The sequence below is a fragment of the Zonotrichia albicollis genome, chromosome 10, assembly GCF_047830755.1.
Source record: "Zonotrichia albicollis isolate bZonAlb1 chromosome 10, bZonAlb1.hap1, whole genome shotgun sequence".
Lineage (NCBI taxonomy): Eukaryota > Metazoa > Chordata > Aves > Passeriformes > Passerellidae > Zonotrichia > Zonotrichia albicollis.
The window spans coordinates 9,569,021-9,590,446 of record NC_133828.1 but is presented as its reverse complement, the minus strand read 5'-3'; the positions used below and the strand labels follow the sequence as shown (position 1 = coordinate 9,590,446).

The 21,426-nt window shown below is 40.4% G+C and overlaps 1 protein-coding gene across 1 annotated transcript; it reads right to left on the bottom strand.

Moving 5' to 3' along the window:
- Window positions 1-611: 611 nt before the first annotated feature.
- On the bottom strand, window positions 612-19,444 carry LOC102067787 (protein mono-ADP-ribosyltransferase PARP14). Its single transcript, XM_026794000.2, has 17 exons — window positions 19,195-19,444; window positions 17,652-17,791; window positions 17,535-17,568; window positions 16,298-16,534; window positions 15,517-15,753; window positions 12,174-14,419; window positions 11,438-11,668; window positions 10,984-11,205; window positions 10,474-10,537; window positions 9,370-9,519; window positions 8,600-8,662; window positions 6,800-6,967; window positions 6,463-6,675; window positions 5,773-6,381; window positions 5,104-5,249; window positions 3,601-3,784; window positions 612-2,007 (listed from the first exon to the last, which is right to left on the bottom strand). The coding sequence occupies exons 1-17, from the start codon at window positions 19,385-19,387 to the stop codon at window positions 1,721-1,723; spliced, it is 5,424 nt and encodes a 1,807-aa protein (XP_026649801.2). The 5' UTR covers window positions 19,388-19,444; the 3' UTR covers window positions 612-1,720.
- Window positions 19,445-21,426: the final 1,982 nt, after the last annotated feature.

Here is a 21,426-nt window from a genome sequence, read left to right as displayed (position 1 = left end):
ATTTCTGGTATGGAAATGACTGAAGAAACTTTTACCACCAGTGATGAAAGTTATCTGGGCTTTTGAGGTGCTTTATCTTGCAGCTCCTGCTGCTTTCCAAGATATTCAGGTATAAAAAGGGCCACACAAATACAAAGCGGTGTGTCCTGGCTCTCCAAGCTGCTTGGTGACAACAATGGGAGAAGCCAGTGGATGCCTGGTGCTTTCAGCTAAACCGAGTTGCTCTGGCTGCTGCAGTGTTTCCATGACACAGAAAAATACCCCCAAAAGCAGAAAAATATTAAAGGAGTCAGATAGAAATAGAAAAGGGAACAAAATAGATTTTGTTCCCTTTTCACAGGGAACAAAATCTATTAAAGTGGGTGTAACACTGCTTTGCTTTAAATGGGAATTTATGCAGGACATTTATTCATCTGAAGTGCTGCATGGGCAGTATGCTGTGAAAAGCAGAAATTGTTTATATTGCAAATACTGTAAACCCTTTTCCTCTTTGCAGACAATGAGAACATCATGACAAAGTTTTAAGACATCATGGCAGCTATTTGCAGCACAGGTCTTTTTTTGACTAAGGCAGAATAATTTCATCTGGAAGTTGTACACACAAGTCACTCAGACAATACAAGAAAACCATTTTGTCTTGGAAATCTTTATTGCATCACTGTAACAAATTCAAATATGAAGCAACACTTTTAAGTGAAGTGTGTACCTCTAGCAGCTCAGCAATACAATGTAGCTTTTTGAAACTACTTTTTTTAAACTGCATATATGGCTTTTGATTGGCAGTTTTAAGGTTAGGATGTGATTTAAAAGCACTACTTGAAAAGATTCTATTATTTACAGTTTTTAGAGAACTTTAAAAGTTTTCAAGTTGTTTAAGCATGTAAAATGAGTTATGCCTCTGTAGTTGACTCTGCAGATTGGTGATTCTACAGAAGGGTTAATGATTCAGTATCAAAAAGAAAAAAATTAAAGTCTCTCTTTCCAGTCTTGAAAATTGCAAAAGCAATTACTTTGTGGAAGCTGGAAGTAACAGGAGGAGACTACAGAGAATTGCCCTAATAATTGGGTATGAATACAGTGATTTATACCTAAGGAATAACCAAAGTATGCTAGGGGAACAGACAGGTAGGTAAGGGGTCTGAAATAATTAATGCAAAGTGCATGTTCATATTGGCATTCTTTTTCTTCTAGACTTTTAGCACCAACAAGGCTGAGTGGATACCTAAGGATGACTGAAAACTCTGCTGGTGGGTGAGGTAATTAAAATCACAGCACTGCTTTGATTGCAAAAGACCTTTCAGATTCCCTCAGCACAGAGCATTTTAAATAAATTCTCACAAGAAAGTGCTTTATGGTGACTACTGGAAACAGGAACATGCAGGGTTCTCTGACCTACCCCACACCTCTTACTGCTGGCCACAGGTAAGGCAGAGCAGCTTCCTCCTCTACCACTCCCCTGTGCCTTGTGCAGGAAGAAGTTAAAGTTGTTCTCACAGCTCTTGCCTACATCTCTGCATAACTGAACTTGAGATGTGAGTACTGAAATAGCATGCTCTAAAATATTTGCTTATGTTTGTCCTGTTGATAATTTGAAGACATATTTCAACACATGGATAGATCAATAAAGAAGAAACCTAGATGTAAAAAGAATTTAAAATTGCTCTGTAAATTCTTAAATGTAAAAGGCACTAAAATTTTCTAGACTATTAAGATCATTCTACTATTTGAAAGTAATACAGTATTGTGGATATGCCTGAATGTCATTAAATATGACAAACATTGTGGGACTAAACTCATTATTAACCACACTGTCAAACAGGTCAGTAGGATCTGTTTGGCTCCTTGCTGGTGGAGCCTTCAGTCCTGCTCTCCCAGCACAGAACTGCCCAGTCAGGACCCGAGCCAAGTACATGTGCTTTCTGCCATTCACATCTGGAACAGAATAAATATCCTGGGCAGAGTAACTTGCATGGACAGCAAAGTAGGTTCCATCTCCAATGGCTGCAGCTGGTAGGAAAAACAACATTTTCAAATACAGTTAAGTGTTCTTATTCTCTTCAGAATCTCTAAAACTCCTTTTTTTTTAAACTCTGCAGAATCTATTAATGTGGATAGAGTTCAAACACAAAATTCTAGTACTAATCCTTTGTATCAGAATCAAATATGAACCCACATAGATAGCAGATAAGTATCAACACCCAGGTTTTGACTTCTCTTTCCCATGGAGAAAAGGGCTCCTCTGTTTAACATAGTTTAGCCTGCAATCCATCAAATTGCAATTCTTCAGAGACTTTTGGACTTATGACTATAAAAGTGTAATTATAGTTTTCTAGTCACACTTCTCAGCAAGTCAGAGAAATCACATGTCTTTGTTCAAGACAGATTTCTTTTTTCTGACATTGGTAAAAAGCTGTTCAGACCAAACAGGTCCTTCCTATCTGGCTGCCCTGATCTTTGGATACTTTTGCTTGGCTACTCAGAAGGCAAGAGTGCCTTCCCAATCATTAATCACAGCTGAGATGAAAAGGTGGATGAAAAACAGAGAGAGGACATGGGGATCTAGGGCTCTTGCTTCCTGAGTAAATCCAACCTCCTGACACTACCAAAGAGCAGGAAAGCAAAACTACATCTCCTCTGACCATGTTTTAAAAAGAAGTGGTGGCTGCCATTCCTACCTGTGCACAACCTGATATATTTTGTATATGCTGGGCTTCATTTATTAAAGAAAATCTCAGAGTTAGTTCCTCCAGAGGATCCAGACAGAGAAAGGTCTTTGGATCCAGACCACACTGAAGTATCAGCTAGATCTGAGTTAAGCTGCCCAGCTCTGTCAAGATCAAATCAGCCCTGGGCATGTACAACTCTGTCTTAAGGAAGAAAACATTAAGAACAAAAATTAAGGATTTCTGAAGTGAGGTTTCATGGCCACTAAAATCAACTAGCAGCTCAATTCAGTCCATGTTCCACTTCTTTGGATCCTGTCCTTCATCTCTGAGTGCTGCCAAATAATACACATAACAAGACTGTACTAGAAGTGGACAGAACAAGCTTTGAGCTACTACATAATATCTTTATGTTAAATATTTAAGTTGTCTCTAACAACTATTAAAGGCTAAGAATTAACTAATGGATCTCACAGATTTTGTAAGCATAAAATTGGTACAGATGTGGGATCTTAAACTGTCCTAATCTTTGGAGGCAACAGGAGAAGGATTTGCACTTCTACTTTGCTACCTGTCTTTGTCTAAGAGGAGAGGAGACAGCATCAGCTAGTGGCTGTTGCATCAGCTAAGGATGTTGAATAGTGTTCCTTGTTCCTTTCTCTAGGTAAATGACACAAAACAATTCCCAGAAGCTCCCCAGGCTTCATTTCAGAGCAGGGGAACTCTTTTTGATATCCTTTACCTGGTGGCATCCAGCAACAAGTGCTTAACTGAACAGAACAATTCCTTTGTCCATATAGATTAATCTCAGGAGTTGTTTATTATTGTGTTCTGTAATTTCATTCAGTTTTCATGTTGTGCTGACAGCACTATAACACTGACACCCTGCAGCACTCATACATGCCTTGGAAATTAACTGATTTGGATAATGACTCACCATTCTTTCCAGCATATCCACGATTAAATCCATAGGAGTTAATCAAACTCAATGAGGATGCAGCTGTCCCATGAAATAGCAACCTCTCATTATTTTGATTATTTTGATTTTTGTTCTTTTCACAGATAGATTTTTTTTTTAATTGGTATGTCTGCCAGAGGATGCGATTTTGTATCCTTTCAATCTGCAAAATTACAAAATTAACTATATTTATATGAGGGAAAATGGGGTAGGGATGAATATTTATCATGGCAGAAAAGCATTAAAATGAAATCAAACTGAAAGAGCAATTTTCACTGTGTCCTGGTAGCATGAGGTTTGGGTAGAGGAACTGAGTATGTAGGCATCCTGAAAAATCACAAACCAAAGCAGCTCATAAGAGAGTTTCAAGCTCAGTAATTTTGGGTATCCATTTGTCTTGCCTAGGTACCCAGCAGTCATGGTAGCTGTGCACAGTCATTTCTAGAAACAGGCAGCTGTACCACTGCTAGAGGCAATGATGAAGATGCCTTCTATACATCCTCATCATCTTTATGATGATTTTCTCACTAAAGGACAGAGTGTAGCAATAGCATTAGGTTAAGTTTAAGTTTCTCTTCTAGATCTAAGCTTGCAAGTCAAAATTGCTTCCTGTAATGTGTAGCTTAGCAACCCATAAGAAATGACTCTATAAAAATCCCTTGGTGGGAGGATGGATGTTGCTGGCTCCCTATGCCAACAATGTGAATATAGCTTAAGGGAAAGCAGTGTCTCCAACAAAGTATAATCCTAAAGACACTTCTGTAACAGCTTTGCATTTTTAACAGAAAAAGACATAATGTCATTAACTTGATTTTTTTTTTCTGTAATACATTAATATTTTGTTCTCTTTGTGTGTTTTCGTGACCATGCTCATTGAAGCTCGTGATGGAAGAAAATTTTTTAAGCACATTATCCTCACTCCTAATTTGATTGTATTTTCTACTGTTTATATCTTCTCTTGATTCAGAACAATTCCATCTTCTCCCTGGCAATTAAATCTCTGTGCATTGTGTTGCAGACTTCTAAATAAGCAGGATCAAATACTGACACTGGTTAAAACTGACAGGCAAGTCTGAAAGGCTCTGGGATGACAGGGGAGAAGTTGTAATTTAGTCCAAAACTTTATATCAGTCTGCAAGGACTTTGTATTTTTCTTTGTATTCTGAATGCATTTGCTCATGCCTCCATTTCAATATAGAATTTCCTAATTGGAAATACCATATTAGCTAGAGAGTACCACATTAATTGAACAAAGAGTCAGCCTGAAGACTGATGGTCACTGGTTTTGCACCATTACATGTCAGAAATGGCAGAATAGCTCTTAGGAAACTTGCTGGGATTTCTATTCACCCTGTGCAGTACTGGGGAGACTGACAAACAAAGGGTGTATTGGGTTGCAGACACCTTATAAGCACATATTTAGGAAGTATATTGTTTCTTGCCCAAGCATTGACATTTTTTCCCCACCCCATATGGTATCACCTTCTCTATGTTAAAATTAGCACATGTTGTCTTGAACACCTTCTCCACTGTTGTGTATTCACGATGTGATGGCTTGAGCTCCACCACTTTGACCTGTTCATTCTGCATGTCTGTCCACTCCTTAGGCAGCTCTATTGACTGCACATCTGCAAAACAGAGCTTGCATTACTGACAGACAACTAGCTCAGCTCCATAGGCACATCTTACAAACCACAGAGAGGACAAAGAGGACAACACCTTCTGCAATACCTCATTCAACAAGTGCTCTTGCTCTTCCAAACATCACTGGTTCTGTAATGCACTGTAAAGGCTTTAAATTTTGTCTAATTATCCCCATATCAATATCTAACTAAAACAAGCTTCAAAACTCCATAAGATTTTTATGTATTCTTCATACACCACTTCCTTTGTCAGATTTAAGCATGAAATCTATGCTCACCAGTCACATATATGCAGACAATATTTGCACTTAAAACTGATGTTCTGATTTCACTCATACTTCCCACTGATTATGAAACTCAAAACTCCTGGCTGAGGAAAAAAAAAAGAAAAAAGGAAAAAAGCTAAGGAATACCTTACTTCTTTGGGATACCTGAGCTTGCATTTATCCAAATCGTCATTCAATAATAATTATTCAAGTTTTTTTAATTTAACAAAAGTGTTATTTACCTTCACCCTTTGTCACACGTTGAAGGATTCTAATTTTTCCTTGGTCATCAGTAGCCCTTAGAGTCTTCAGATTCACCTTGTAGTTCTTATTTTTAATTCTGACATTCAGATTTGACTTTTTATCCATTCTGGCAGACTCCAGCTGCATATTTGTCAGTTTATCAAAAGCAACAAAGCTATCATTGCTTCCTAGATACCTCCATTCTACCAGGTTATAAAGCAGTTCTGCCTTGGATTGCTCTTCTTCAGTAGACTTAATTTTTTGGATCATTTCTTGAACTTTTCGAGAAACAGAACAGACATCCCTGCTAATACCAGAAATTGTAATTTGAGGGGGAGAAAGCTTATTGAAAACCTCAATGGTGACTTGATTTCTTCTCTGGAGATCATCCAAAATAGCAAATTGCGTCTCATCAAAATTTTCAATTGCCTCATCTGAAATGGTGTTTTCAAACTGTTCCTTTAAAATTAAATCCTTTATCCAGGACTCAGTTGCGTCCACCTTTTCTTGGCTTTCTCCACAAATTTGAAATGTGACTAAATTAACTTTCTTCTCCAAAATCATGGACTTTTTCTTCTCAGAAGATTGTTTTCTGCCCCAAAAAAATGCTGTGGATAAATACATCAATTATTAGTTGTAAATAAAAGAACTTCAGTTTTATTTGCCCATGCACACAGAAGATAACTTACACTTAAACATAGATATCCATGATTCTGATTCTGTTGTGGATGAATCTGAATTTTCTCTTTTCTTCATGCTTTCATAAAAGTCCCTGAGCATATTTGTCTGGAAGATCACGATCTTAATTGTCTGTAAATGCTGTACTGATTTTTGTCTTGCAAATTCCACAATAGCATCCAACATTTCATCAGCTACCTTGGCTGAACTCAGTCCTGCTTGACCTAAACAAAAACAAAAGGCACCTATCAGTGAACAGTTTTTGTGCAAGTCTACTGTTACCCATATTAAGTTTGTCTGTTTCTGAACTGCCCCCATCACACATTGCTTTCCCAAGAAAACACAAACCTGTTCCAATAGCTGGGAAGGCAACAGATTTGTACATCCTTTGTTCACACTCATGAAGCACTTTGGAGACCTGACTCTTCACCTGGTTATCAGTAATCAAATGGATGATTTTACTGCACAACAGGTTCCCACCCTGTGTTGTAATAAAGCCACTTTGATGCTTCCCAGCTGGAAGAGAGAAGATAAAGGAGGAGACATCATATTTATAAAGTGGCAATCTCTTTTGGTAGTATTTTCTGTTATACTGGTAGTACAAGAGAAGTGGAAAAAGTGGAAAGAAATCCACTGTGAGCTATTTTATTGTGGGTTTACTTGATTCTGGTTTTCTTTTTAAATAATCTGCAGAGTTTCTTTGAGAAATTAATTCAAGTAAATGTGTGTTTTCTAATTTCCTAAGACCCCTGCTACAAAGTATTTTCCTATTGAGGACAATATAAGAATTTATGATGACTTTTAATACATCTCACTTCTACTTAAAAGCATGCCAAATTAATTTATATGTGAAAACTTTTCTTATGCAACTTCTTTCTTAAAAGCCTGAATTCTTACACTGCAGCAGAGCTGAGTGGCTAAAATAATATCATTTGATATTAAGATTTAAGAACAATATGGAATTTTTAAAAATATGTTTGTGATTTCTCAGAACACTCATGTTTGCTTACAAAATGGAGTCATATTGTGAGGATGAATGGACTGAAGAGCACAGAGTTCCAGACCACCTCACAGATCACAAAGGTAATGACTGTAAGATGCTCTGCAAGCACTGAAATCAGACTGATAAATTTACTTTGACAAAAAGCTTTATCTGCCTGGTGATTTTTCTTCTGACTCTCTGGATTTTCTGAAGAATATTTTGTACATGAAGGTAAAATGTAATGTGGAACACTGTAATGGGGTTTTAGGTTCCTGCCAACATTATAATTTCTATGTTTTGTCCATTCCAACAAAAAAGTAAAAACTACACTGGCACTAGGAGATTTATTTCAAGTTGAGGGTAAGGAGTATTTCATAGTAGTATGTTGATAAGGCCTTGCTCTGTGGTGGAGTTTCCTTGGGAAATGAGCAGGGTGTAGCACTGCATGGGAATGCAGGCATGAGCATATTTACCAAACAAGTTGGTGCCAAAGCTTTTATCTTGTCCCCTACAGAGTAGTTTGTAAATCAGAAAGACATAAAAATAGTTCTTTAAAATGAAAGAAAAATCAATGTAAGAATCAGTGTAATAGTTCTAAGAACTGAGACATTTACCTGATTTGAAGTTAATGATAAATGTGTTTGTACAAATGTTCCCTACAGAGCCAAAGGCTGGGAAAAAAATCCAGGAAACTCCATCTTGAAAATCAGTTTCCAGACTCAGAGCAGGCACATTTAGGTTATGCATCTAAAATATCCCTTTCTGTGCTTGCAGAGACCAACCACCATGAGCTGGAATTTTACTGCTCTGCTGGTCTGGCAGAATGCAGACTATGGAAGAACTTATGATCAGGGTTGTCCTGATTTCAGCTGGAACAGAGCTAGTTTTCCTCTTAGCCACTTCAGGGCTGTGTTTTGGATCCAGTATGAGAATAATGTGTGTAACACACAGATGTTTTAGTTATTGATAAACAACTATGAAAAGAAAAATTCTCAAGGTAATATGTCAAAACAAGAAGGGGACTTTTCAAAGCTCCTAAAAGTGAAAGCTGTATTATTCAGATAAAACAATTATGTCAGAGTAGAGAATTATAAAGCAACTTTAAGTTTTCAGTGAGAATGAACACGACAAAAAAAAATTATCAAAAAAAATAGACTTTAACATACCATATTGAGCACATTCATTTGCTACCTGGGGACCAGCAGCATCCATAATTGCTTTGAAGACCCCTTAAATCACACAAGAAAAGCACACACATTCATTAAGTCTCCACAATTATCTTTACTCAAAACTCTACCCAACTTCTGTACCCTACAAATACCCTAAATTGCTGGATGGCAAGATACCACAAAGTTCAAAACTGTGACAGTTTCCCTAAGTACTGTCCATGACACACAGCTCTGGCTGCAGAGAGAACGTTTCCTTCACTGCTGGTTAGAAGTCATTAAAAACTCCTATTTCATTGTTTCACTCACCAAACCCATATGTTTCTCACCAAACTCTCCAATGGCTTTGAACTGGTTTCATTTGGTATCTTGCATGCTTATAATTCACTATGTGAAAACCCTCTGCTTCTTATAGGGCAATTTACTTAACCAGAGTTTTGTCTTCCAGTGAAACATTTTAGGATAAGAGCATTTTTTTTAGAATTACACTTAATCTAAAAATTCCATTTTAACACTTGTGGTTTTAAGCAAGAAAAGTATGGTCAGATGCCTTCTGTTCGAAAATGAAAGCAAATATTCAGGACATGTAAAAACCTGTTTATTTCCTGGCTAATCATAACTCTATTTCCTGGCTAATCATAACTCTTCACGAAAATAACTCATCTGAAAAATGCTTCATAAAAGTTTCCCTTGTGGACAATTTTTTCTGTACCCCCTTCTAAAAACTAGCCCAGATTTATTGCTAAAGAACTACATATTCAATATATTACCTGCTTTGCCATCAAAGGTTGACTTTGTTATGTTTACAATAATCTCTGTATCTTCCTTGGTAATATCTCCACTAATTACATGCAATGTGATGGAACCAATCTTCATTTCATGAGCTCCCAACAGGTTAGTAGAAACAGGGCTGATGAAACCTGCATGGGAAAGAAAAATACATTAAATCACTTCTCCTTCAGTTTGGAGTGTTATTCTCTTCCACTGATTGAAACTCCTTATCCTTTTAAGGAATATGCTCTAGATCAGTTTGATGGATGTAGAGTGTCTCTGTTTTTCTCTTTATTCCATTGCTGAAAGCTGAGAGGTACAGTATTCTTCCTGTTTGTGCTATGGAAGTGAAACCATTTCTATTCCTGTAAATTTATGCAATATGAATTCAGAAAATGGCTTCTGGTTTATCTGATCTGACCAGCTCTGTAACAGAGTTTCCTGAATTAATTCTTACAAGAAATGGAGCATCCAGCTTAAGTGTTGCCAGTAACGGAGATCAGATCACATCCCTTTTGTAAGTTATTTCATACTTACCTTCACAAAACTATTCCTTTCTTGTAGTCTAAATTTATCTAACCTAACTTGTATTTTATCTGCCCGCTCTTAATTTCATCCTTTGATACTCAGCAACTGAGGAGGAAGGGCTTTATGTCCTTACAAATAAGCCTCTGTCCTTGTTGAAGTACACTCATGTTTTGGCTATTGTGTCCCACTATTGTCAATTAATAAATGGAAAGGAAATTTTCCACTCTGTATATATAAATATATATTTGTAGGAGACTAAAGCTACAGAAATACATGTTATTTATGGCTTGTTTGGCCAAGTGATTGCAAATTCTTATATCCTTTAAGCAGGACAAACTACTGTGTCTCCTATCAGAACACCCTTTTTGTTTTGATAAGATCGGCCTCACTAAGAGTTCAGCATGCCCTCAACAAAAGAAATTCCTCCCTAAGAATTTTACAAATGACATTTAAGAATGCAAGTCCATTAAGAGGACAAAAAATGCCCTGTGCCCTGATGACATTTCTTTTGTTTCCTGATACACATAAAACCACATAACAGCATTTACATTCTGTCCCACCTCTACACAACTTACTTGGCTGTGCTGCTGCAGCAGTGCCACTTTCACCTGCCCTACGTGCTAGTTCAGTGGTAAAAGCCTAAGAAGAGAAAAAAAGTATTCAAGATAGTATTTCACAGTATGTACACTGAATGTTTCTGTTATTAACATTAACAGTCTTAACAGTAGCCTCTTGCTGAGACACCTCACACATTTTATAGTCATATTTAATTGTTAATAACAGCAGAAGGCCCAGTGTGGACAGTGTGATAAGAGATAGCTCTGCATTGCTAGAACTCCTCTGGCAAAAGATAAGGAAGCATCTAAAAGCCCTTACAGTGCCAACAGCAAGGCCAGTTTTGTCTGCAGCTTCTGCTTGCTCAGAGTTTATATTTCAGACACTGGAAAGACATCCCACTGTTGCTGGTCCATAGCAGTAAGAAAGTGCCAAATTATTCCCTTAGAAAGCAGTATAAGTAAAACAGATTATTAAAGTGTAACTAGAGCAGTATGTTACGAAAACAGATTTGTCCTGAGAAGAACTACCTGAACGCTATCAAGATCTTGTGGTAGCACGAGAAAATGAACTTCCTGGAGATTCTTCAGAGTGTGACTACTACTGAACTTGAATACCACATCAAACATTAATTTAGAAACAAGGATTTTAGGAAATCCAAATCCTCCAGCCCCAATAGTTGGGAAAGTGATTGTTTTCAGTCCAAGTTCTTCAGTTTTCTTCAAGCAGAAATTGATTGCATCTTCTAGTTCCTGTAAAACACAGCAAAGGTACTTTTTTCTAAAGGCATAATTTATTATTAGTTCCAAAGAAACCCAGTATGATAAGCAGCTCTGAGTGCATCAAGACATCTTTAAGGTCACTCCAACAGAAGAGAATGGAGTCAAGCCATCTAAATTAACTATATTTAAACCTGAAATTTCAGGCCAGATCCCAAACAAATATATAGCTGGGGTGGATTTGGGGTTAATAATTAAAATATACCTTCTCTGTCTGTCCTCCACCCCACTTGGGTATTATGGCATGAAAGATAGACTTGCAGGCCATAGCATGGCCACTGGTGCAGATCACACTCCCAGGACCTGAGTTCTGACTTTGTTTCTTGGTGTCAAACTCAACTTTGAGAGCTGGCCCAGCTCTTTCCAGCACGGCTTTGCAAAGAGGCCCCTCGCCAAAGAGCAGATCTGTGCCAACGCTGTTGACAACAACATCCGTCTGCAACAAGATTACAATGAAAACAGCTACAGCTAGAATTCCAACAAAAAAATGCACCAAGATTAGAAGCCCTACCAATGCAACACACAGCAAAAGAAACAAGATGCCAGTGGATACCCAAAACAGCAGCCCAGACCGGTACCTATTTCCCCTAATACCCACCCAAGACAGTTACTTTTACAAAGTACTTTTGTATTTCCCCTTTAAGAAAAAAAAAAAAAAAAAAACAACACTCTTTTACTTGTTGGCCTTAGATCTAGGAAACAAACAAGATTTAGCTGGGAATTGAAACATTCTGAAATTCACAGCCGCCCTCTAGAAATGGCTGCAGTAACAGATCTCAACCTACACTCAAGTTTTGCAAGCTTGCATCCTTGTTTAGCTAGCACACAGCTTTTTTTCCTTATGTTGCAAGTACTTGTAAAACCTACTGTCTGTCCTTTTTCATTTAAACCGAAAGATCTTACCATTAAGTTAGAAAGCAGTCAGAAAAGTAAAGACTTACCACAGCTTCCTGAATATTCTTCTTCTCCACTCGGATGCAAAGTCCTTCATTTGTTGTAATCATCTTCAGATCCCCTTTTCTATTCTCCTTCTGGCTTTTGTTCAGTGTCGGCCATTTTGGGGAGAATGATTTAACTGAAAATACTTTTTTTACTGTCTCACTCAGAACCTGAACAATTTCTTCTGAATTACTCACAAGATGGATCTCCTTCAAGTTTCTGTCCTCCATGAGTTCTTCCAAGGTCTCCCTGATGGAGGACACAATTGAATCCGCGCAGATCTGTGGTGGAAAGCCATAAATCCCTCCACTTATAGGAGGCAGAGCTATGGAACGATGATTGTATATATCAGCTAGTTGTAGACATTTTTTCACTGTCTTCTTCAACAACCACATGCACTTTTGTGATTCCCTCTCGCTCCACCTGGGCCCGACGGCGTGGATGACGTTCTTGCAGGGCAGTTTCCCGGCGCGCGTCATCACGGCGTCACCAGGCTGCAAATCCCCCAGCCTCCTCACCAGCTCATCACACTCCTCCTGCAGTGCTGGCCCAGCTGCTCTTGACAGTGCCTCAGCCAGGCCACCAATGTGTTTTAGTTTTTCATTGGATGCATTCACCACAACATCAACCGGGTAGTCACACAAGTCACCACTATACACTCCTACCATAATTCCACCTGGCAGGTTTTTTTCATAGTAGGCTTTTCTTTCCACTTTATTACCAGCTTTTCCACCCTTCTGCTCTTCTTCTTCTTCTTCCTTAATCCTAATGAAACAGCTATATTTCTGTTTTGCTTCTAAAATACATAAATCTTTCCTGTCGGTGAAGAACTCCTTTGCCCCTGGTTTATCAATTGGCACATTTTTTGAGTAAAGGGATGAGACAGTTATTTCAAACATGGTGAATGCTTCTAGCACTTCTGCTTTTGGTCCCCTCAGAGAAATATACGGTGTCTTGGTGCCAAAACGTACTGTCACACCTTTCTTCTTCAATTCTTTACAAACGCCAGACTTCTCATTCTCTACAAACTGCACTATTACCGCTGATTTAGCTGGGATTACTCTTTTAATGATTTTGTTTCTATCTACAAAAGCATTAAGTCTCTGATAAACCTCTGTTACAGCCTTAGAAAAGCCAGCAATAATCATTTTATTTTCTTTTCCAACGGACTCCCAAGTGATGACAATTTCCTGGGAAGAATTATATGTCTTGAGCAAGGAGAGAAAAAGATTGCTCCACTGATCCTTTTTAGTAACTTCACCATCCCCCAAATTGATGCACTTGCTTTCTAAACCTGTTTTTATTTGCTTTTCTGCTTCTAGAAGATCTTTGTGAGCATCTCCATATAGCAACACAGTATCATCCTGAAGTTCATAAAAAGCAATAATTTTTTCCCTAATGAATAATATATCTGATGTTCTTTTATTATCTACACACTGTAGATAGTGGAAAACATGGGGGTCAATGGTAACTGATGTACATGGCATACTCAATACCTTTTCCAGTAACTCAGCTTTCACTTTATATACTTCTGCAGGTAATCCACACAATTGAACAGTCCTTTTTTTGTCATCATAAGAGAGCTTTAGGCATGGATATTCCTTCTGAATATTCTCTTCTAACCCAGCATTGTGCAGCACAGCATACTTCCCTGGGATCACTGACACAGAAATTTCTATGCTCTGTTTTTCCCTTTCACTTTGCTTCATGCATTCCCTCACTTCTTTCTCTGCACTGTCCACTGCTGCTCTGTTGCCTGCAATCACCACCATCTCCTCAGAAATATCGGTTAAGATCAGAGCAACATCTTTTGACAACCTTTCCTTCACATCTTCCCAACCTGATGAATTGACTTTACATTTTATAGCTATGTAACGTGCCATGATACGCGAGAACTCAGTGGAAGCATCTTGCTGCCATGTCTTGAGCAACTTAGTCATTGGCTTTTTCTGCTTGCAGAGAGATGGTGATGGGCACAGCATAACTTCTGGGTTTGCACAGTCTGCTTGGGGCCATTTGAGCTCAGAATGGCAAACTGCCATTTCCTGGTTTATGTCCTGGGTCAGATTGGCATGCCTTTGTAAAAACTGCCATACATACGGGTCAAGTGGCACCCCAATGGGGTCTGGCATCTTGAAAGCTGGTCTTTCTTCTCCATAGAGAGCTGTTCCCAGGGAGTGGTAAAATGGATGTACAGAAATCAATGTCTGGTCCAGTAAATGTTTCTTTTTCAAGACCGTGATTACATCTGAAAGTCAGTGCACAAATGTACAAACAAACATGTATCATTAAATCAGGCAAATGTCTCTGTTCTTAGAATTATTACATTGATTTTCCTTTTCTTTCATTTTAAAGAACTATTTTTATGTCTTTCTGATTTCCAAACAACTCTGCAGGGGACAAGATAGAAGCCTTGGCTCCAGCTTGTTTGGTAAATATGCTCATGCCTGCATTCCCATGCAGAGCTACACCCTGCTCATTTCCCAAGGAAACTCCACCACAGAGCAAGGCCTTATCAACATACTACTATGAAATACTCCTTACCCTCAACTTAAAATAAATCTCCTAGTCCCAGCACATTTTTACCTTTTTTTTGCCATTTTTCTTGGAATGGACAAAGCAAAGAAATTATAATGTCAGCAGGAGCTTAAAACTCCATGACAATGATCCAAATTATGTTTTACCTTCATATACAAAATATTCTTCAGAAAATCCTGAGAATCTGAAGAAAATCACCTGGCAGATAAAGCTTTTTGTCAAAGTAAATTTAGAAGGCCAGGAGTCTCCTCAAAGATATTTACCAGAAGTTGCACTGGCACAAAAACTGAATAGTGATTCGAGGAACATAAGAAATAGTAACAAGATTTTTCTTTAGCTCTGTTCTTCCCTGATAATGAAGATATTTGACTTAATTAGCTTGAAATGAGGATATTGGACCTTATTTAGTTTCTGAGTTAACTGTGTTACTGACACTAAGTCATTGACCTAGTGACATTGATTCTGCTCTGTCCCTTTACCTGTAAGTACCATTAATTTTACATTGCATATTCAAACCTCTGCAAATAGGGAAAGAACACCAGTGAGAAAACCCCATGGACAAGGCAGATATTGAAATAAATCTCTGGTAACAAAAACCAAAACAAACAACCCCCCCCCCCCCCAACAGATACTGCATCCCTAGACATGCAGCAGTATTTCTACATCCAGAGCACTTCCTAGGAACAGGACAGTGTACACTGACTTCAGTAACAGAAAGCCAGGCTTTTCCCAATGCCCATATTTTCTGTAACTTCCTGGCAGGTTATCTGCCTGTGAGTACCTTGGTCAGGCAAAGGACAGAATTACCTTTGTGGTCACAGAATGTAATGATGGCTGAGTTCTCCTCAGGGAAGAGCTGGACATCTGCCACGGGCCCCCCTCCATTCCGTGCACTCTCAAAGTACACTGTGAGGTAGTCTGAGGAAATGCTCTCTGGTAGGTTTTCAGCCTTGATGCTCTGTGTTGATTCTAGAAGCCAGGCAGTCATGTTGAATTCTCTGACTCTCTTGTGCTGTGAACATTTTTCGACGAGTTCCTTAGTATCTGTAAACAGAAGAGCAGTAAGGACTGACTGTGTTTTCCTATGTCATTATCAGCCCTGGCTATCACTTCAGGCAGAGAAATGAGCAGAGTTTATTCCCCATATCTGGAACAAAATTGTCTCTGGTGCCAAATAACTCTGTGTTGTAAAGAAACAGGAAAAGCACACAAGCATGTTACTCTCTGCTATTCACTACCACTATGTCTCTGTTCCCATCTCATAAGTTTACTGTCTTCTCTAAAGGAGACTTTATATAATCCCTACACTCAGTGCACTTTCAATTCTTCTTCATCTAGTCCAAAATAAGATAAAAACAACAAAACATTCTAATTCAATTTCAATAATAAAGATACCACCATTTTCTAAGTGTAACATTTGGATCACAGGCACTTTTGTGGGGCTGCATATAAGACATTTTTCTTGAGAGACTGCGATCCAGGTGCTTTTTTAAAACAGTCTGGATCTCTAATGGGAGAGGAATTGAGCTCTGAAAGCTATCACTCATGCTTATACATGGAAATTAATAATGGTGTCGTCCTGTCTTACCAATATTTTTTAAAAAGTTTGCTACAGCAACATTTATTTCAGGTATCAGTTCAACAGTAAAGTCAGCATCCACAGTCAGGCCACTGATGTTCTCCAACAGCATCTCTAAGCACTTTGGACTGCATTTCTCTATGTTCTCAAATACCACCGACGGTGAGGCCTCTGCAGAGTCAACCTCCTCCTGGAGTTCACTGCTTGGAACAAAACTCTCTGCATTCTTCAAGGCTTTTGTATCCTCTGCAGCAGAAAGATAAGGCACATAAAATGTTGGTACACATTTCCTGGAATGAACAGATTCTTCTTACCCTTTCTCTCTTTTCCTTTCCCAAGAAAAGAGATTGTTAACCAAACAAATACTGCAGGGTACCACTGAACATTTTGAGATCCAAAACAGCCCAGATGCAATATTCTGCAGGGCTGCAGGCAGCTTTTTTGGTGGCACAAAAACAGACCAATGTCACTGGTATGTCTCTGGTCAGAGACTAAACAAAACTAAAATCCATTGAGATAACAGACCAGCTGCTCAGATGTCAGTAAGGATTGGCAGAGACCTTGCAGCCTCTGCAGCTGTTTCTCAGCCCCGTGCAGGCCAAAACAAGCCTGAACATAGCTCAGGACATCCACAGGCACCACAGGTAGTTTTGTGTGACTTGGTGTAAAGCCTCCTGACACCGTTGTGCCCTGCCATCAGCCCAGCATGACAGAGCTGGAGGGCCCGTGTGCACAAAGGGCTCACAGGGATGCAACAACATCTTGCAAATAGAAAATATATCAGAGGTGCCCACTGAGTATCCCAGAAGTCCAGGGTCTGCCAGGGGCAAGCACGTCACCAGCTTTGCAGACAGATGAGGCCAGAGGTGAATGACCAACAGGCTGGCTCTGCCTGCTCACTGAGGTACAAAAACTACTGATACCAAAGCCATAACGTCTCCAAAAGACAGCTGCCTTTCAAGGCATACCACCACCACCACCAAGAAGAAAACTAAAGAAATAAGAAGCAACAGTTCTTCAGATGCTAGCTACTAATTTCTAGACTGCTGAAGGAGTCACCTCCTCCACTCTGTCCAAAGCCAGGCTGACTCAAGGAAGCAACTGAGAGCAGGATCTGAAGATTTCCTCTCTAGTGTAACTACAAAATAGATGACAACTTAGAGAACTAGAGGCCATGTGTGGAGAAAAGCACCAACACTTTTGTTTTCTGAAGAATCAACACATAGAGTGATGGATAACATTTTACCTTTTGTTTGAAGGCTGTTCATGGCATCCAAAGCCTAAAATAAAATGAAAGCCAAATATCAGTGACAGATTAGACACTCTCACCACTATTTCAAAGCTCTGGTTAATTTTTATTCACCTTTGTGGGAACTGATTTTTCTTCAAATGTTTCCTCTTTAGTAGCTCGTGCTGTTTCAGACTCTGTGACAAACAACCTCAATTTTCCTTCTCCTTCCAAATGCAACTGATGAGACTGTCTCCCAAGAACTCGTTCCTTGACTAAATAAAAGCAAAAAAGCCCTGTTAAAATCTGAACGGAAACACAGCTTTACATTGCACGGCACTTTCCCATCATTATGACACTGTTGCAGTTTAAGAATGGTATTCTGCAATTTACTGTTTCCACTGAAAGGAGCCAGACCTCGCCGCTAGGTAGTGAGCTCCCCTCGCCGTGGCAGGATGGCGAGGAGAACTGAAGGCACAAAAACGTTAAGCATTACAGGACGAGATGAGAACAATAAACTACAAACAAACAGCAACGAAGTAAGAAAAATGAGCAGGAATGACATCAGTACTGATAACAGAGTGTACACGACAGGTGAACGATTCACGGGCTGCTGCTCACCCGACAACGCACTCGGCAAAAGCCGGAAAACATCCCTCCCTTCCCTTTCCGCGCTCCACCGCACGGCTCGGGGGCGATCGAATTTCCCCAGGGAGCTGGCTGTGCCCTCCCGGCTCCTGGAAAAGTTAACCTCAGCCGGAACAAGGATATACAGTCCCGCGAAATGAAAGAGCTTTAAACTCATAACGCTGATGCAGAATGCACGGGGCTTTCTTCCTTGGGAAAAAAAAAAAAAAAAAAAAAAAAAAGGAAGGAAGAATAGCAGAGGACATTACTCCCCGAGAAAAACTGCCAGAGATGCAAAACTCGGTCTGTCACGGGTTTCATGGTGGTACCCGGAGAGGCCCGGTACCGGCCCCCCCAGGCCTTGAAAATCCTCTTCCAGACCGTGCCGAAATGGCTTGGGGCTGTATGTCCTGAACTTACCAGCAGGGAGAGCCAGCAACTGGGAAGCATGCTAAGGCAAGAAAAGGAAACATTGTACATAGGTATCTGTGCATGTCTATACATTTAACTCAACTGCAGCTAAATCCTTTACCGGTTTCCTGCAAGTTCATAAAAATATGATAAGATTGATTATTCCCAGTGCAGCTTGGAGAATACTACTGCACATCAAGATGAGTATGCATATATATATTCCTCCTAGGATATATTTATTCACTTACAGCCTTTATGCCAAACACAAACCAGAGGCTAGTGCTAAGCACCAAATCTAGGCATATATATAAGTAAATATCACATTCTGAGTTAGAAGGGACCCACAAAGATCGACTCCAACTTTTGTACCTGCACAGCACATCCGCAAGAATCACACCAAGTTTACATACTGTCTATTCTATATTGCACAGGAGGGGGTGTATACGACATATTATATACTACAGATATTGCACATCACGTACCAGACGGGATATGGTATTACACGCAACAATCTTTTTCAACTTGCAGAAAGTTTAGACTTGCGATTTACAACCCCAGCATCCCCGCAGGGCGCCCACACGCTAATCCCGGACCCTGCCCTCGCCGGGTCCCCTCTCCCCGATCCGCCCCGGCCGCTCACCCTCGGGCCGGGCGAAGCAGACGAGGATGGTCCCGCTGTCGGTCCCGGTCCGCAGCTCGCACTCGCCGCCGCCCGAGCGCTTCTGGCTCTGGAAGTAGCAGAGCAGCTTCTTCCTGAGCGAGGGCGGCGGCTCGGCGGGGCCCCAGTCCCCCCGCACCAGCAGCGGGAAGGAGCACGGCCGCTGCCCCTCCATGGCTGCCCGGCCGCTCCTCGACCGTCGCTTTCGCTTTCGATTCCCCGCGCACCAGGGCGCGCCTTTTCCGGGAATCACGAGCCTTTCGTGTCTCCTGTGCCTCCTCTAGAGATAGCCCTGCCCCGGGCCGCCTCCTCGGCCCCCCAGACACAGCTTCGCACCAACGCCCTTAACCCTCCTGTCCCCCTGGAACATCCAAAGCACCCCCTCGCCTTATCAATGCCCTGCTTGCCCCTCTGCCGGGGGCTGGCAGCCGCTCTCGCTGCTGTCCCTGGAGTTCTTCCACCTGCTCTGCAAGAGGACGATCCTCACACAGAGTCGAGGCACTTGATTCATCTACAGTTCTGCACAGAGTGGGGGGCTGGGTGGCAAATCCACAGAGCCATCATGGAGACTACCAAAACTTTAGGGAAAAGTCGCATTAATGTTTATTGGCTACAGGTTACATACTTCTCTTTTTAATTAGTATTCTATCTTCTGTTGATTAATGATTCTCTTGCTTCTCATGCCAATTAGTTCACATGCTCAGTCTTTCTCTTCTTTTTGGGTCAGTGGGCCATGAGTTGGTGGTCATGATCTCCCCTTGCTGGAATTACCTTAAACCAGTAAGAGCTGAATCAGCATGCTTGCTGAGTTGCCTTTATTAGTTTCTTCCTTATCTTGGGGCTTCTGCCAAATGTCCTTATGGCCTGTAAATTCTGCATTCTTTGTGCCCACTAGCAATAGTAAATTCTTATTCCCAAGCCTTGTTAACCTCCTCCTAAGTCTCAAGTCACTGAAACATGTTGAGCCCTAAACCTTAACAAGGCAATTCTACTAACAAGCAATTTGTTTTCCTAACACAAGGATACCAGTTAGAACTTACTTGCTAGCTACCTGTTTATTGGATGAAATCTCCTCTCTTGTTAATTAAACTTGAGAGTGTACAAAGATCAAACACCAAAGAACATGGTTCCTGAAGGAAGTTTTTACATATTTCACATTTTGCATCATTGCTGCCAAAGGAACAAGATCAGGGTGGAACAATTTGTCATAGGAAATTTAGGTTGGCTGTCAGGAAAAAGTTCTTCACTTGGAGGGTGGTTGTGCACTGGAACAGGCTCCCCAGGGAAGTGGTCACAGCACCAAGCCTGACAGCATTCTAAAAGGATTTGGACAATACTGTCAGGAACATTGTGTGACTCTGGGGGATGTCACAGGGCCAGGAGCTGTACTTGATGATCTTTGTGGGTCCTTTCCAGTGCAGGCTATTCCATGACTCTCGGTCCCTTTGTACACGCCTGCCTCTGGCCTTTGCCTGTTAGAATAAGCCCATTTGGAAAAGCAGCATTTGTCACTCATGGCCTGCACAAAGCCCAGGGTGACAGGTTTCTGCTCCAGGCTTTATGCCCTAGACACCTGTAAGAAAAGCACTGATGAAAGACACCTTGGTGTCCTCTGCAGCTTCTTGTGGCGCTGGGGAAGCTGAGACCTGATGCAGTACTGGCTCCTGGAGAGAATGGTCACACTGGTACCAGTGACACATCAGCAGCAATGAGGCACCTGGAGCCATCTCCTCTGGCTCCTGGCAGGCTGATGAACACTGGCCACAGGTACTTGTTACAGGGATTTAATAAGTTTATTCACTGTATAAGCAAAGCTTGAAGACTTTTGGCCCCCATACCAATACCTTGATCTCCAGCTCTAGGTTAAATTGGTTTCAACACACTTGATCTCAACAGTCAGCAATTTTCAGTGGTTAAAACCAGAACTTTTGTAACCACTGAAAAAGTTTTTTTTACATAGTAAAAAGCAAAAAAGCCCAAAGGGAGCAGCTCCACTGCTGTCACAGAAGGATGGGATGTACAAATGCACAGCCTGAGGTTTATAGCTCTACTGAGATACTTGACTTGCATATTTGTGCTATTTCACACCCCTTCCCTAGAAAAGGTGTCCCTTGGCCACAGTTTCCCTACAGCACCCAGGGTAAAACTGTAACAGTAACCTAACTATGTAAAAGAAAGCACTGGAAAATTTTTTTTCTTAATCGTACAACCAAG

What these genes read in the sequence shown, in the direction of transcription:
- LOC102067787 (XM_026794000.2), bottom strand. Translation starts at nt 19,387, where the DNA reads ATGGAGGGGCAGCGGCCGTGCTCCTTCCCGCTGCTGGTGCGGGGGGAC. An exon ending in TACATTCTGTGACCACAAAG is followed by an intron (nt 14,420 to 15,516) that starts GTAATTCTGTCC and finishes ACTGACTTTCAG; the next exon opens with ATGTAATCACGGTCTTGAAA. An exon ending in AAATGAATGTGCTCAATATG is followed by an intron (nt 6,968 to 8,599) that starts GTATGTTAAAGT and finishes TCTCTCTTCCAG; the next exon opens with CTGGGAAGCATCAAAGTGGC.